We start from the raw sequence: 17,107 nt of genomic DNA on the forward strand, positions 1-17,107 counted from the left end.
TCTGTGTGACGTAACACGGTGATTATCATCCAAATAAAAAATAAGAGATCTGCCGGCGTTTTGTTTTTTCTTAATGGTAATTTAAAGGCACCTGATAGAAAAACCATTAATCTATTATTAAATTTTCCAGATATTTTGTACATAACTCTTTTCTTTTGCGTCTTTTTTTTTGCTGAAATTCTCCGCCAAAATGTCTGGTTTTCCTTTGTATCTAAAGTGCCTATCACATTTTTACTATTACACATGGCGCCTTGAGCTGTGCACGGGACGGTCAAAACGGCAAAAAACCCTTCTATCTGCAACAAAGGCCTGTGCATAAACAGGCCGCATAGCAACTCATTTTTAATTTCTGCCGTTTATGCCTAACCTGAAAATCCTGAAATTTGCTTAAATGCAATATATGCTGATAAGAGTCATAACGGATTATTTGTTTATTTATTTTATCTGTCATAAACAAACCTAAATTCTTGTTTAAGGTTTATGTTCCCTGTGCAATTTGCTGGTATGTTATTTTTCTGTAGTCAAGGCCATATCCAGGGGGGGGGTACCGGCCCCCCACCGAGATTTTCGTCTGACTTGTTAAAATGTAATAAAAATGCATATAAGCAAATTTGAGATATTTTTTTTCGTACCCCCCCCCCCCAAAAAAAAGTCCTGGATACGCCCGTTCTACGGTATTAAAGTACCAGGGACAGTGAAAATGAAATTGGATTGTTTGAATCGGTACCTTAAAAAAATAGAAAACAAAAATATATCCTCTATGTGCAGTTTTCGGTATTAGCGGGTGCCAAATTAAAAAAAGACGTGAGTGAAAAATCTGTAACAAATAATCGTGTGCTTCAGGCATGACTTGACCTAAGACGGGTCCAGGGACAAAACATCCTTATATTTTGTCCATTTGATTTGTATTTTTTAGATTCAAAATACATTGAAAATGTAGAAACAAGGAAACTAGGAATATTTTTCCATTCTTTAATATGAACCCTCCCAGCTTCCTGGGATTTTAGTCCGACTTGTAAAAACGTAATAAAAATGCAAATAAATAAATGTGTTTTTTAAAGTTTGTGTGCACCCCCTCCCCCCCGAACCAAAATCCAGGATACGCCCTCGGTTTGGAGGCAGTTTTGAGAAAAAAAGAAAACTTCTAAATATCCTGAGGACTGAATAAAATAGGTTAAAGAGGATTGAACTAGTTGATAGATTTCGCTTTGCGTAAGAGAACGGCATCGAGATCTAAGTTCGACAAAATATGTCAAATAACCCGTTCTGGATTACCGCAGCCAAATAGTGAGAATCATGGAATTTGTTATTGGGAAACACTGAAACCTCCTTGCACGCGGTCGTGTGACCCCTTGACCAACCGCAGAAGGCGTTTTGAATCAAAGTATTGAATGGAAATGGGCACTGAATCGGTAATGATTGTAACTCGGTATCAAACGGTTATGCCAAACTAATTTTAGACTATTTTAGCCTTTTATCACCAGCCGAATGAATTCTAGGTACAGTACTTTTTAATTTATTCTGGAAGTAATTATTCCAATTTCTTTAGATGCAGCTTCCTTATGCTCTATAATATAATATCGACCTGGCCGTTTGAAGAACTCTTAGTTATCCCTGGTTCGGCTCGTTTCAAAGAATTTTTTTTAATTTCATTTTCTTTTACAGCAAAATGTTCATTGGTGGACTTAGCTGGCAAACAACTGCTGAAGGTTTACGGGAATATTTTAGCCGTTTTGGAGATGTGACCGAGGTCATGGTAATGAAAGACCCGACAACGAGACGATCAAGGTAGTACAAATTGTTCTTTTTTTTGCTTTGTTTTTTCATCCCTTCTTCTTCTCATGTTCCCTTTCATTTGTCTAAAAGATATTAATTAGTTGTCTATTGACTAACATTTACTTTCCCTGCTTATGCCTTGCTAGCCTGCCAGAGGCGAGGGTTTGACAGTTGTCATATCCACACAGTGGTTAAGGCTGGATATGGCTCAGTGCCCCCCTCACTTCAAGAGTCGCTCACATGGCTGAACCAAGAGTTGCTCAGTGCGATTCTTTTCTAGATTAGCGCCCATTTTGAGCTTTTTTTTTTATATTGACTCATTGACTTTTTTTTTAGTTTGACTCAATAAAATTCTGGATGTGTGAGAATACATGTTCTAGAAGTTCTAGTCCAATTTCACTGACTAGCGTAATTATTGTAACGAAGCTTCTTCTTTGAGAGTCCGCGTTTTTCTTAAAATACAAGAAGCGTTGTCTTTGAAAAAACCAGCTTATTTTTCGCAAGTGCAAGATCTTAAAAAGCTAGAAGAAAAGGCTATGTGCGTGTAACGCTGTAACCAGGATTGCGGCCCGGTGAAAAAATAATTCACTGGTTTTAGTGATTTTTTTGGGTTGATTTAGTTATTTTCTTCTATAATGTAGTAGTTTATATGCTGATTTAGTGTTTTTTTTTGTTTAGGCAATATAAAGAATCACGAAAAATATTGATGAATCGCTATGAGTAGCAACCCTGGCTGTAACCCTTAAGACTGCTCAACAGATTATTTAGATATTTGCCGCACAATTTCTGAATAAACGAATTTTCCATATTCAACGTAATTGTCGCTGCCTAAGCGACGCAAGATCTATGTGTTATTTTTTTCTGGGGTGACTGTTTCGAACCGGTAATCGTAGAAATTTTGAAGGGGGGCTTATTTGATTAGAAATTAAACATTCTAATTCTATTTTTGAGAGTCAAAAAGTATTGAAGTGGTATCAGCCCCCTTCCATACCGCTTCATCTTTATTTGCGCTTTACTGGAAACAATTTTCATTTCAAGATGTGTGTTTTTATTTCTCACAACATCGACAAAAAGAAAGAACGGAAATCACCAAATTAACCAAGGTTACTGAAAGAAATAATGAAATTTAGATAGACAGTTTAATATGTATTTAATATGTATCCTTTTAAAAGAGAAGATTTAGGTCCGTTTTACATTTGAATTACTATTGGACTTCATTTTTGCTTATATTAGGCTTAATCTAGCTCTTTACTTTTCTTTGGAAAACTTGTCTTCTGGAATTTGTGTTTTTAATTGATGCAATATAAATATACACATAATTGTAGCCTACCCTGTATGATAATATATAGTACTTAGTATATTTGCTTCGATATTTTGCCTCCTTTGAATTGTACAGGGTGTGTCATAATCATGGTTAAAGGTCTGTGCATATCAGGCAAATTAGGCGCAATTAGATTAACAAGCCTGTGCCTAGCAGTGGAGGCTTATCACCCTTTACAACTATTTTCTTATCATGATTCGGCTTTTTCCAGAGCGAGACATTTTTTGCAGCTGACATTATTTATTCGTTCGTTGAAAATTGGGCTACATTTTGATCATCATTCCAGTTGAATTTTAATTTGTCTCTGGCGCGCTCCTAATCGAAGCATTTGCAATTATTTCAATGAATCGATTTTACAATGAAATGTTCCGTTGTAACGATGTAAAGAGCAGCCTGCTCCAATAATAACCGAACTCCTTAGGCTTTGATACCAATATAAAAACAAAACAATCTTTTTATTTTGCTTTCAATTATGTAACTTGAGTTTTAAGTGCTATGTTTAAATAAGAAGACGTCACCTGTTTATGAAAAGGCTATTTTGTGGTTTTGGTACTTGTGTATTGGTGGCCGGCGTCACCCCCCCCCCCCTGGGCGATTACCGGCCCGGAAAATAACCCCCGCGGAAATCTCCCCCCCCCCCATGGAAAATAAGGCTTTCCAAATTTGCGAGTTTTATTTTTTTTCCGTAGGGAAAAAATTTATTTATTTCCGTAGGGGGAAGAAGTTTTGGTACTTGTGTATTATATGCCAAATCAAATTTACGCTGTGTAAAATTCGAGAACAAGTCGGTTTCTTCGTTAGTTTTTTCCAGCTTAGCAATAGACAAGACAAAGACAAGTGACAGAAAATATGGGAAATATATAATTGCTATATATTTTGCGCATAGGGGGTAAAGTATTTGGACAGTTTGAAGTCAGAAAACAATTCTTTCTAGGTATATGGTCACTTATACAGCGAGGATAAGGAAATTTTTTTAACTAAAAAAAAAAAATCCCAGTATAAAATAACTGTAATGTTTCATTTGTGTTTTTTCCAAGTGCTGAGTATTTTTTTTTCAATGACCGTTTTTCCATGTATTAAGTACTATTATTAGGTTAATGTAGTGTTTCATTTAAGTGCTTTATGATGATCGCTGATCAAAGTTTATGCTATTGTGCCTTTCATTTATGTTATTTTACTCTGTGGATGGCCATATATTTGGCTTTAAAATACACTTATCTATCTATCTATCTAATATGCAGAATAATTCTACCAAACCCATTTTGCATTCAGACCTGATATTCTTTACTCCCCCCCCCCTAATGTGCAAATCTATAGCCCAAATTTATTTCTAAAGTAACGAAGAAATTAACGAAAAAACGGGTTTTTTCTCGAGTTTTACACAGCGTAAACTTGAATGAGTGGCGCATAACACCCAAGTACCAAAATGTATTCCCCCTGCGGAAATTAGAAATATAAAACTCAAACAAATTTCTCAAATATGGAAAGGCTTATTTTCCACGGGGGGGGGGGTATTTTCCGCGGATGGGGTTTTCCACAGGGAGTATTTTCTGGGGGGAGGAGTTAACGCCTAGAACCTTGTGCATTATACGATTATAGCCACTCGAGAATCTCAAAGATCAAATAGACATTACCCGGTAATTCCTTTGAGACGCTGAATAAACAGGGGTTTCTCACTCCGGGAACTATATTTAAACTTTAATTTTTTGGGGTTTAGGAAAAAAAGGTACCTTGGTTAGGTTACGTATTTAATATACGCTATGCTTTATCCCCCCCCTCCTAATATGCAAATATATAGCTGCAATTTGTTTATAAACTATTATGTTTCATTGTATTTTGCTTTATTTCATTAGCATTCACCAATTCACTTCTCGAGCTGTTATTGTATAATGCACAAATAACCGTTTGTTTTTTCACATTAGCAGAGTTTGACTTTTGCGTTGCGTTATGCAATCTTATGGAGCATACTTTGTCCATAACTTAGGCAGTGTTAAATATACCCAAGCTTTACATAGGCTTTTACGTTACGTACGCTTATTAACCGCCAGATGGACATTTAATACATTTTGAAAATAAATTAATAAGCTTTTCCAAGAAAGCATTTCATGCTTAACCAAAGCTTGTATCTCCATCTCCATCAATATTTTTAATTTTGAATAATTTGCTCATGATCACTGTGACGATTTAAGACGATGATTATGATGAGGCTGTGGGTTTTACGTTATCCTAGTGTAGAAGGACTTTTAGCTGCGAAATGATACACTTAATGTATCTTAAATTAACCGCTTAGCATAGAAAATAGCGTGAGTAACGTACGCTATTTCCCCTATGTAACTGCTGGACTTTTTGTGAAGAGGTATTTAGATTTCGAAACGCTCTATTTTTCAAAAGTGCCAGTAATCTGAGCTATATTCGACTTCGCTCATAGAATACAACTGTTATAGATAGGTTCACTATAATTTACTTATAATTATTAAACATATACAAAGAGTTTCTACATCGGCTGTTGTTTACAATTTCTTCACCCTTTACATATAACACACTGCTTGATAAACTGCTTGTTCTACACACTTCAATCCAAGCCTCGGTTGATTATGATACACTTCCTGGTACATTTCCAGTTTATATTTCCGTTATGATTTCCATATAAGCCCTCATATTTCCTTCCTTTTGCCCCCTTACCTTTTCTTTGTTCCAGGGTATCATCTTACTTGTGGTCTTTCCGTTGATATCAAATGTCAATTCTCCTTGAATTTTGTGAGCTACACAGGTTACATCTCGCTTGAATAAAAGAAAAAAAATGTGGCTAAGATCTCCACCCAGGGGCATGTGTATTGCGGCATTTCTTGCCTACCTTCTTCTCCATTATATTGAAATTCTTACCAATACCCCCATGATTTCCAGGAGATTTATACTTACCCCGTTCAAATTTAACAGACAGTGGCGTCAATTTACTAAAATTCAGAGAGGGAAGGGCAAGTTTATCATTTCTTTAATTTTTACCAATGCAAATACCCTTCCAAAAAGGTACTTACCCCGTTCAAATTTAACAGACAGTGGCGTCAATTCACTAAAATTCAGAGGGAGAAGGGCAAATATATTATTTTTTTAATTTTTACCAATGCAAATACCCTTCCAAAAAGGTATCTTTCAAAATTTAAGGAGAAACTGCTCTCGCGCTCTGAACTCTCAAAGCTACCAAAAATGCTTTCATTTCGCTCACCCATTCGAACTATCTGTATTATCTTAGTCAGCGAGTTTTACCTTCCTATTCATATCATGATATCTCATAGCCTTTGCTGGGTTCCGTACAACTAGATTCGTTAACTCAACCATGTATCATACTATCAGAAGCATTTTAGAAGGGAGTCAGAGGGGGCACTTGGCCTGGGCGCAGGAATTTTGGGGGCGCAAAATTTCAAATAAATAATCTAACGGTTTTAATAATTTTGTAATTTTTGAAATTTTGTTTTTATTAAAGTAGAGGGCGTAGTTGGCAGTAAGTATAAGTATATTGAATCCGAAAATTTTATTTTTCCCATATCTTCATCACCATTAAATCTGGAACACTAAAGTAAGTAGATTGAATTTAATTAATGTTTTAAATGTTTTTGTGATATTTTGTATTCAATTTTTTTAATAAATGAATATTTTGCTAAAATTTGGGATGGCAATTTTTGGGAGATAGGGGGATGGGGGTGCTAATCAAGATTTTGCCCCAGGCACAAGAGAAGCCAGAACCACCACTGCATAATATGCACTTTACTGCCTACTGAAACCAGGCCAATCTTTAATTAGTGCTTAAGTTTCATTTATGCTTTTTGAGGGCATGATTAGCATATGTATAGAAGTAAGTGAGAATTCTAACGTATAGATGGGGGCTGGGGTTTAGGGAGCGGCAACTCCCTAAAACATAAGATAAATTGTCTGTTTTAAGTGTTAGCGTCGCTCTTTACTTTCACTTGAATATTCGTTTTTATTTATGGTGGGTTTTAATTGCATGTCATATTGAGTTATCCTAAATTTGAGGAGAGCTGGCTGCACACTCATCCTTCTGCCATAGGTGTAACTTTTACGTACTACAGCATCAAAAGTAAATACTACCTCATAAAGTGTACCTACTACTTGTACTTGTAGCAGGACTCAAGCATCTTCGCTCTCTCTGGCGTCCAGTAGCTTCGTCATTGTAGTAAGCCAAGAGCCTCGGTCGTTTGCGATTGGCTCAATCAATTCGAGCCAGGATTTTTCCCATCTTCGTCCATACTTCTTGAAGCCACCGATTGGGTCTAGGTCAACCTTGATGCAGGCTAGCCATGTTTTCTTTTGTCCCCCATGTCGCTCTTTCTATCCCGAACGATAAAGTGCACCCCTACATTTATTTTTCGGAGGTGGAAGAGGGAAAGTAGTTGCTGTAGCTGTGTCAGGAAATGTTTGGATGGCGGTTCGTTGCCAAAAATTTATATTTATAGTTAATTTATAGTTTACAGATTTAACTAAAACTACCTTGTGGCTATCTGTACTGAAGTATACACGAGATTGAAAAGTAGATACGGAAAATAATACTGGAAGTTGTTAAACTGATTTCTTTGAAGGCATTAAAAAGCTTGTAACTATCATTAATAAAAATAAGTATCTTCACCATCTGCGGTGCCAATATGGATTGTTTGGCTGTCAATCCGGCCCAAGCGAGTATCTTCTCTTCTGTTGTTGTGGCTACTGGCATGAATCCTTGCCTTTCTCTCTTGCTTTGCCATCTCCCATTGCCTTTAATTACCATGAACAAAGAAACAGAGGACTCAATGAAGAAAATTGTCGCAACAGACCACTTGGGTTACTGTTACTAATAGAGTTACTTCGATGAAAGCACCAAAGTAAATGGATAAAAATGATATAAAATGGAAATGAAGCTAACTATTCTATTGTGAAATAATTCTGTTGTTTGCTATCACTGACGGAACTCTCCTTGGTCTTGTATTTAATCTTATCCCTAGGCGATCTTGTCAAATCTTAATACCCTCGTTAACAGCTGGTTCATTCTTCAGAAGAATGTTATAAACTGGATCATAATTAAATTTTATGTATCCCTATTCATTGAAACATTTGCAAGAGTATATTTTTTTTATTTCTATTGCTTCCCTCACCCATTGAGTATAACCTCTGTCAATAGAAATGGCCCTGGCATCATCAAATTTTACATTATGGTCAGGGTTGAAAAGAATATATGCTCAGCCAACGCCGAAACAAGTTTCAGGAGGCTTGCTGTGCTATAAACCCCACTAACCCAGTTGCCCCGAGTCATATCCTTTCCAGAATTAAGGACTGCTTAAAGGTCTTATTGACTGAAAACCTGTATCTATGTTATATTTTTTTGTAAAATCCGTTTAAGTTTTTCCCCAAACCCGGTACACATTGTAAAGAGATAAAACTTTTAGACAAATTCAATACTGAAGACTGTGAGACTGCAGTTATTTAAATATTATATTTAACACGTCTATTTTCTATTAATTTATTTGTAAATTTAATTGGATTACCATTATAAAATAAAATGCCCCTTAAATACAATAATTCCGAATCCAGAAAATCCAGATTGGCAGAACTCACCAACAATTTGTTGAAAAATTGATTGAACATCGTAATTCAATAGAAAAAGCTCTAAATTTAAGCAAGCCTCCTGAGACTTTTGTTTCGGCGTTGACTGAGCATATTTTCTTCAACTCTGATTATGATGTAAAATTTGATGATGCAGGGCCAGAGGTTATACTCAATGGGCGAGGGAACCTATTGAAATTAAAAAATATATGTTTGCAAATGCCTCAATAACTATGGATACAGGAAATTTAAATATTGATCCAATTTATAACATTCTTCCGAAAAATGAACCAGTTGTTAACGAGGGTATTAAGATTTTGCGAAATCACTTAGGGATGAGATCAAACAGTTCGTGGTAACGAACTGTAAGTAAGGAGCGACCCGGCTCAATGGTAACCGAAACTCTAGAAAACGGGTTTTTGATACCAATAGATATATCAAAAGAATCAGATTTCAATGCTGATTTCAAATATATAACTTTTATAAAGTTTAGTGCTACTCATCAAAAGTTAAGCGCCTAAGAAAATTTGGCTGATTTTCGAAAAAAGGGGGAAAGACCCTTAAAAGTTATAGAACCTTAATGAAAATCACACCATCATATTCAGCGTATCAGAGAACCCTACTCTAGAGGTTTCAAGCTCCTATCTACAAAAATGTGGAATTTTACATTTTTTGCCAGAAGAAAGATCCCGGATGCGTGTTTATTTGTTTGTTTGTTTTTTTTTTTTTTATTTTTTTTTTCCCCAGGGGTGATTGTATCGACCCAGTTGTCCTAGAATATCGTGGGAGGGCTCATTGGAATGGAAATTAAAAGATCTAGAGCCTTTTTTAAGTGACCAAAAAAAATGGAGGGCAACTAGGCCCCCTCCAACGCTTATTTTTTTCCCAAAGTCACCCGATCAAAATTTTGAGATAGCCGTTTTGTTCAGCATGGTCTAAAATATGATAAATATGTCTTTTATAATGACTTAATTCCCCGAAGTCCCCAGAGGGATGGCTAAAAGTTATGAACTTTACCCAATGTTAACATATTGTTTTGGTTTTTGGGAAGTATACAGAAGTTTTCTGGTGGTTTTTTTTCTGGTTGTGGGTGGGATGGGGGGGTCGGTTGCTATGTTGGATGATCTGTTCATGAAGTAAGTTTTCATGGGGGAAGGGAAATTGCCATGAAGGGGGCGCCGGACTTGCCAGCATTATTTATTGGTTATTTGGAAGTATACAGCCATTTTCAGGAAGGATTTTTTCTGGAGGGGGGGGGGGCTAGAGGAGGGGATTAATATGGAGAATATTTACGTGGAGGATGTTTATTGGGGGGACGGGCCATTTCTATGAAGGGGGCGCCGGATTTCCAAGCATTATTTAAAAAACGATCAGAAATTAAATAAAAAAAAACAAGTTTTTTCAACTGAAATGTAAGAAGGAATATTAGAACTTAAAACGAACAGAAATTATAACGTATGTGAGGGGGTTCTCCCCAAAGTCAATACCTCGATCTTTACGCTACAGTTTTTTTTTAGTGCTTTCAAAAGAGCTATCTATTCTAATTAAACGGCCTTTGTAATTCAGGGGTTTGTGAATCAAAATTTTTTTTAACTTTTAACGTAAAGAGCATGGTATTGACTAAGGGGAAAACCCCATCATATACGTAATAACCTATACGTAATAAAAAAAACAATAAAAAAACAAGCTATACGGCTCAATAGTAATCGAAACTTTTAAAAACGGAATTTTGATGTCAATTAATGTATCAAAAGAATGTGTTTATAATGCTGATTCTAAATATATAAATTTTATTAAGTTTAGTATTACTCATCAAAGGCTACGAGCCTGAGAAAATTTACTCGATTTTTTAAAGAGGGGGAAACATCCCCTGCATTAACTAAAAAACGATCAGAAATTAAATAAAAAAAAACAAGTTTAAAGTAAGGAGCGACATTAAAACTTAAAACGAACAGAAATTATTCCGTGTATGAAAGGGGCTGTCCCCTCCTCAACGCCTCGCTCTTTACGCTAAAGTTTTTTATTGTTTTAAAAAATAAAGTTGTGAGACAGAGTCAAACTTTAGCGTAAAGAGCGAGGCGTTGAGGAGGGGACAGCCCCTTTCATATACGGAATAATTTCTGTTCGTTTTAAGTTTTAATGTCGCTCCTTACTTTCAGTTTAAAAAACTTGTTTTTTTTTATTTAATTAAATACAAGGAGAGTTGCGTCAGTGATAGCAAACAACAGGATTATTTCACAATAGAATGATTAACTTAATTTCCATTATATATAATTTTTATCCAGTCTATTCATAACAGTAACCCAAGTGGTCGGTTGCGGCGATTGTTGTCTAATATTGGAGGTGGTTTTTTATGTGTTTTAGTTTATTTTAATTTTTTAATCTTAGTTTCGATTTCCCTGAAGATGCCTCGTTTTTATACAGGCGAAATTTCCGCGTTGTTTGTTTTGTCTCGATTTGTCTGTTTTCTTTATTGAGTATTATTTCTTTTGTAAACCTCTTTTTAGGTTCTGTAAACCTCTTTTTAGTTCTTTATTTGTATGCCTTTTTATATTGGCAGATGTGATGGTTTACGTAAATTCCAAAGATAAACGATAAACGTTGGTACTTGGTCTTTATTAAATAACGTGAGAATACACATAGAGAAAATAAGGTAGCACAAGAACAACTAACTACGACGAAGGCGACAGATGGACTGCCTTTAGAACTGAGCCAAGAATGTAACTTTCCTGGAACGGAAGTTCCAGCTATTGGTTGTTCAACCATGCCTGGGAACGGACCCCTTTCCCACGACTAGCTTTAGTCCCAAAAGCCCCCCTGGACTGTTCTCGTTGACCTATACATGGCCAAATCTCTAAGAAACGAGACGCCGGAAAAGCCTTCTCGAATTTACGTTCCAAATACTTTACAGATTCTCCCCCCTGTTTTAAGTTAAATTTCCCAAATTTGGCTTATCCCCTTCTCATTAAACCCTCACACTTTAATTGAATTCAAAACATTCAACACCCTTCCCAAATTATTCACTTCTCACCTACTAACATTCTTCAGCATAAACTAGTAAAGAATTACATAATATAAACACTACACAATACTTGCATAAGTAAAAATTTATATAGTATAAACGAACAACACTAACAACAGTAGTCGGAAACTGGATATTTTAACACTTCATTTTTCTTTCTATACTTTAAAATAGACTTGTTCCCCATCCCCTGAATTTGATGAGGACAAGGAAAGTTGGGGTTAGGCCTATGTATAAACTTTGAATTAGGGCAAAAGGAATGACCGGGAAAGCCTAATTAATCCTGAAAATACCAGCGACAAATAAATCAAATTGCAGAAACTTCAAAAATCATACCATGCTGCAATGACGTTGAGATATTATTCCCAATAAAATCCTCGGGGTTTTATTGCTGCGGAACGCCTCGGTTTAGACCTATTTGGTTTTTCTCTACTAACTTGTGGCTCGACAAATGGCAGTACTACTGTTGATATCTCTACATAACTATTAGCGCTACGCATTAAAACCATCCCGTGAGGCATCAACCTCATCCCACTAGACCTCAAAACCAGCCCCCTTTCCACCTTTTTTTTCATCCCACGGGCACTCAAAACCGGCTACATTTTCATGGGTAGCCAAACCGCCCTGAGAGGCATCAGTCCCATCTAGCAGTGCAACAAAAAAAACATCCCGCGAGGCATCAGTACCATCCCACGGGACCTCAAAACCAGCTCCCTTTTCCTGGGTAGCCAAACCGCCCTGCGAGGAATCAGTACCATCTCGCAGTGCAACAAAAAAAAACCATCCCTTGAGGCATCACTACCATCCCACGGGACCTTAAAACCAGCTCCATTTTCCTGGGTAGCCAAACCGCCCTGAGAGGCATCAGTACCATCTCGCAGTGCAACAAAAAAAAAACATCCCGTGAGGCATCAGTACCACCACACCGGACCTCAAAACAAGCTCCCTTTTCCTGGGTAGCCAAACCGCCCTGCGAGGAATCAGTGCCATCTCGCAGTGCCTTCTCATTTTCATTGAGTCCAAATTTCACCCTCGGCAGCGCAGAAATAAATTCATCTGAAAAAGAAAAAGTGTCTTCTGTCCTCACTCGCTGTTCTATCTGTTAATATTGTACTGCTACCTTATACGCATCACCTACACAAAAAAAAAATTCTGCACTATTCTCTAACAAATACCGTTTGTAGAACGGGCTGATCCTCTCCTTGAATAAATTAAGAGCAAATCTTCCAAGGACTACACCATCATCCCTGGCTTCTAAGGACACCCTACATGACCTTCCTAATTTTTGCATCCTTCTATAGAATAGATATGCCCTTTCATCCTTAAATTGAGCCACGCCTACAAACCCTGCAACCATTTTGCCTACTATTTTGCCTGGGGTATATACTACAAGAAATCCACCTTTTAAACTTGACAAATTTATAATAGTGGGATCCAGATTCCCAATAAAGGAGCGAAACAAACCCTGGGTCAAAAATGGCGCAAAACTTTTGAATCAGACCAATTTAACAACAACTGAAATTTTTTTTTTTTAACTTTGCAACAAATTCAATTTTTGTAACTTTGTAACAAATTTTGTAACAAACTTAATTATTTTTCCACTTTATGACTTTGTGAGTGGCGTTATTACTAAAAAAAGGGTCAATTAGCGATCCTATTACTTGGGATTGTTGAGGCTGTTCTATTGGAGGATTAATTGGGGTGGTGCTCAGGGGAGTTGGAGGGTTTGTTGGGACCCATGTCTTGATCTTTTGAAGGTAATCATAAAGTTCATCTTGATTGAAATCAGGATCATTTGAGTCAAATAAAAGAGGTGGAAATATGCCATCTCCCCTCCACTGTTTTACAAAATCAAAAGCAACCTTTTTGTTATATCCAGTTTCCGCCGGATCGAGAATAGGAATAAAAACTGACATATTGAGATTAAAATTTGAAAAGCAGTTATTCTAAAAATTTTAATATTTGTTTTAAACACAGCTCTTTAATTACGGACGCCAGATTTTGGGCAATAAACTTCACCTTTAACAAGAAGGGTCTAATAAAATTTACTGGGTTGTTTAGTCGTGCTAAATCACTTACGAAAGGTCGTCTGTCTTACATCCAATTGCAGTTGGTCTCAATTAAATCACTAGCGTCAAATGGAGTCACAATTGGTAATTAATTTTCGATTATCGACTTCAAAATTTTAAATTTTGTTTGGAATCTGTCAAATGTAGATCACACGTCGACTTTGTCAAATCAGGTAAAAAAAAAAACACCAAACGTAAAATGGCTAAGTGAAGGTAGAAATCAACCGGAGACTCAGTTGTAGAAATTTGAATTAGTATGTAGAAGCTATCGCGAGGAAATCCATATTAGGCATTGTGTAACAGCCGATTTCAAAATGTTCATTTAAAAGAAAGTGGTTCTTAAGAAGGCGCTTTGAATAGAAAAAACTTCAATACGCAGCAACATTTCGATGTCTTTTCATCAGTCTTTTTTGATATTTGCTGCTAAATATCACAATTAATTTTGGTAGCGGGCGACATAGCTCTTAAATATATTGACAGTATTTAGCGTAAGATGTCGTAAGTACTTATAACGGTCACTCAAGTGTCACTTGGAGGTTTTCCCCTAGTGATATATGCTCCACTAGTCTTAACCGCTTGCCACCACTCTGTAAACCTCTTTTTAGGTTCTGTAAACCTCTTTTTAGTTCTTTATTTGTATGCCTTTTATATTGGCAGATGTGATGGTTTACGTAAATTCCAAAGATAAACGATAAACGTTGGTACTTGGTCTTTATTAAATAACGTGAGAATACACATAGAGAAAATAAGGTAGCACAAGAACAACTAACTACGACGAAGGCGAGAGATGGACTGCCTTTAGAACTGAGCCAAGAATGTATCTTTCCTGGAACGGAAGTTCCAGCTATTGGTTGTTCAACCATGCCTGGGAACGGACCCCTTTCCCACGACTAGCTTTAGTCCCAAAAGCCCCCCTGGACTGTTCTCGTTGACATATACATGGCCAAATCTCTAAGAAACGAGATGCCGGAAAAGCCTTCTCGAATTTACGTTCCAAATACTTTACACTTTGTCATGGCTGGCCAGTTCGGCTTAAGGTCTTTCATTACCATGAACGGTTTTATATGTCATTTTTCTCATAAATGGTTCTTATTAAATCTTTCCTTAAATCGTTAGGAACTTTCACTTTACCAAGAATTGTTTGTGGATTTTTATTTTAAAACTTGTTACAACCGCTCGTTTAATTTTCCAAGCAAAACAAAAAGTTTAATTAAATATCTGTTAACAAGTAAAAAGGAGCAAGGGTCTAAAAATAGCTTCTCGGAACTAGGCCTTTCGGGTACAAGACCTGGTACATACATTGAAGGGAAGGGGGCCAAGAGCCTCAGGTTTCATGATTGTTTATCATTTAGCTGTTAGGTTTGTTTTGACTAAAATTATCCCTCCCATCCCCAAAATAAGTTTTTGCGTTTTTGCCAATTTGTCAATGGTGATATCTAGTGGCTAGTTTGGTTGATACCTTGTCTCTACAGCTTGTAAATTATTTTCTCTTCCAAAACTGATGAGAGGTTTGAACATATGATTCATAGATCACGCACGAAGAGATCTATTCCAATGGATTTTAATTTGATTTCGTTTCTTTCTTAGTTGAAATACCTTTTTTTGATCATTTGTAATTTTTCAGAGGATTCGGTTTTGTGACATTTGCGGATACAACCGGCGTCGATAGAGTCATGGCACATGGGACGCATGAGTTAGACGGTAAAAAAATTGACCCTAAAGTGGCGTTCCCGAGACGAGCCCATCCAAAGGTAATTGTCTGTTTCTTTTTAATCTATGATCCAATTTAGATTATGTGTTTGAACAAGGTTGGACACCGACAAGCTTTATAAGTAGGTGCTTCAAGAAGAGAACGACTTTTGGGGCCAGACGATGATCAGGCAGGGGTGTTCCCGTAATTATTTAGCTAGTTACAGTCTTACGCACCGTTCTTCCAGGTATCAGTTTCTAAACAGACTTGTTTGACGCAGAAAGGGCGCCAATTAGGATTAGAGAGGGGTTTGGCCGCTCCTATAGAAGTTTTTGTCTCTCAAGATTTTGGAAAAATACCTTTTTGGTATTTTCATTGAAAAAAAAAGACAAAACAAAATTGTTCCCCTAGATTCTGACAAGATGCTTTTTTTGTATCTTCTTAAAAAAAATAAAATACCTCCCTTCATATTTTATGAATCGAGGCCCCTGTACGTAGAATAGGATTTTGATTGAATTGAGTTGAAATTCGATTGAAGTGAGATAGAATGACATCCAGTTTTAGAGCCAAAACTCTGTATACGATTGTAAATTTAACCAATCAAGAAGCTTTGGTCATCAGTACGATCATATTTTTTTTTTCTTCTTTTACTGGTATTGAAATCCATGTCTATCTAGACCTCTATACCTAGAGGCTTGTGCCAATATAAAAAGTCATTTAAAAGTCAACTATGGAGAAGAAGTGGCAAATTGATAGTGTTTCAGTTTTTAAATTTATTTATAGAGTTTCATATTTAAGTTAAAAAATTGTTGCAAATTTGGAATTTTAACACATCCGACCTTTAAAAAGGGGGAAAATGATAAAATATTATATTATAATACAAAAAAAAAATGATTATGCGAAAGGGAAAACTTAATAGTAATTCCTAAGAAAATATTGCAAAAAAGAAACGTTATGTTGGGTATCTCGGATTGTTTTACCTAGTCCACGTCAAAAAAGAAACGTTATGTTGGGTATCTCGGATTATTTTACGTAGTCCACGTCATTATCTTGAACTTCATACATGCTAGCTTCCAGACATGGAAGGCAAAGCCTTCCAGGCACGGAAGGCTTTGCCACTTTCATTGGAATTTTTTTTTACATTTGGGCGAGATTAAAGAAGAAAATTTAAATCAAGAAATTTGAATGAACTCTCTCTGAAAATGATCTAGTGAATAATCCGGAAGTTCATTATTTTGTGAATGACCCAAAAACTTATTTAAATTGTCGTATATAAATATGCTAGTTTCAATTGTATTGTTTTAGTACTTCTACTGAAGACAGTCGCTGTATATGTGATCGAAATATCTGGACTTTTGTATCTGTTTTTTCACTGTATAAATAAATGGATTTATCCCCATTTGAAAGTTGATTTGTTCGTTTTAGAACGGCGGTGTGGTCTAAGAAAACTACCAAAAATTATTTCAATTGCCAGATCGATTTTTTTAATGGTTTAAATCTAAATTTGCCATACTTAATTTTAACATTACATTTATAATTTGTTATTATTTCAGAAGTTGCGAAAATGCAACAATACTTCTTTATTTATTAGGTTTAGCATCAAGTTCTGAGCAAATTTTAACTTTTTAGTCTGATGTATA

General features: G+C 36.1%; 1 protein-coding gene across 1 annotated transcript in view; it reads left to right on the forward strand.

The window, feature by feature from the left end:
• Rbp6 (RNA-binding protein 6) overlaps positions 1-17,107 on the forward strand; it is a 127,473-nt gene that overhangs the window by 25,208 nt on the left and 85,158 nt on the right. The window contains exons 2-3 of the mRNA XM_089098373.1: positions 1,666-1,788; positions 15,402-15,528. Coding sequence (XP_088954499.1) covers positions 1,666-1,788; positions 15,402-15,528 — 250 coding nt within the window. The remainder of the gene's footprint in view (positions 1-1,665; positions 1,789-15,401; positions 15,529-17,107) is intronic.

Source organism: Artemia sp. Qi Xiang Cuo, chromosome 12, assembly GCF_049724085.1.
Source record: "Artemia sp. Qi Xiang Cuo chromosome 12, ASM4972408v1, whole genome shotgun sequence".
In the NCBI taxonomy this organism is placed as follows: domain Eukaryota; kingdom Metazoa; phylum Arthropoda; class Branchiopoda; order Anostraca; family Artemiidae; genus Artemia; species Artemia sp. Qi Xiang Cuo.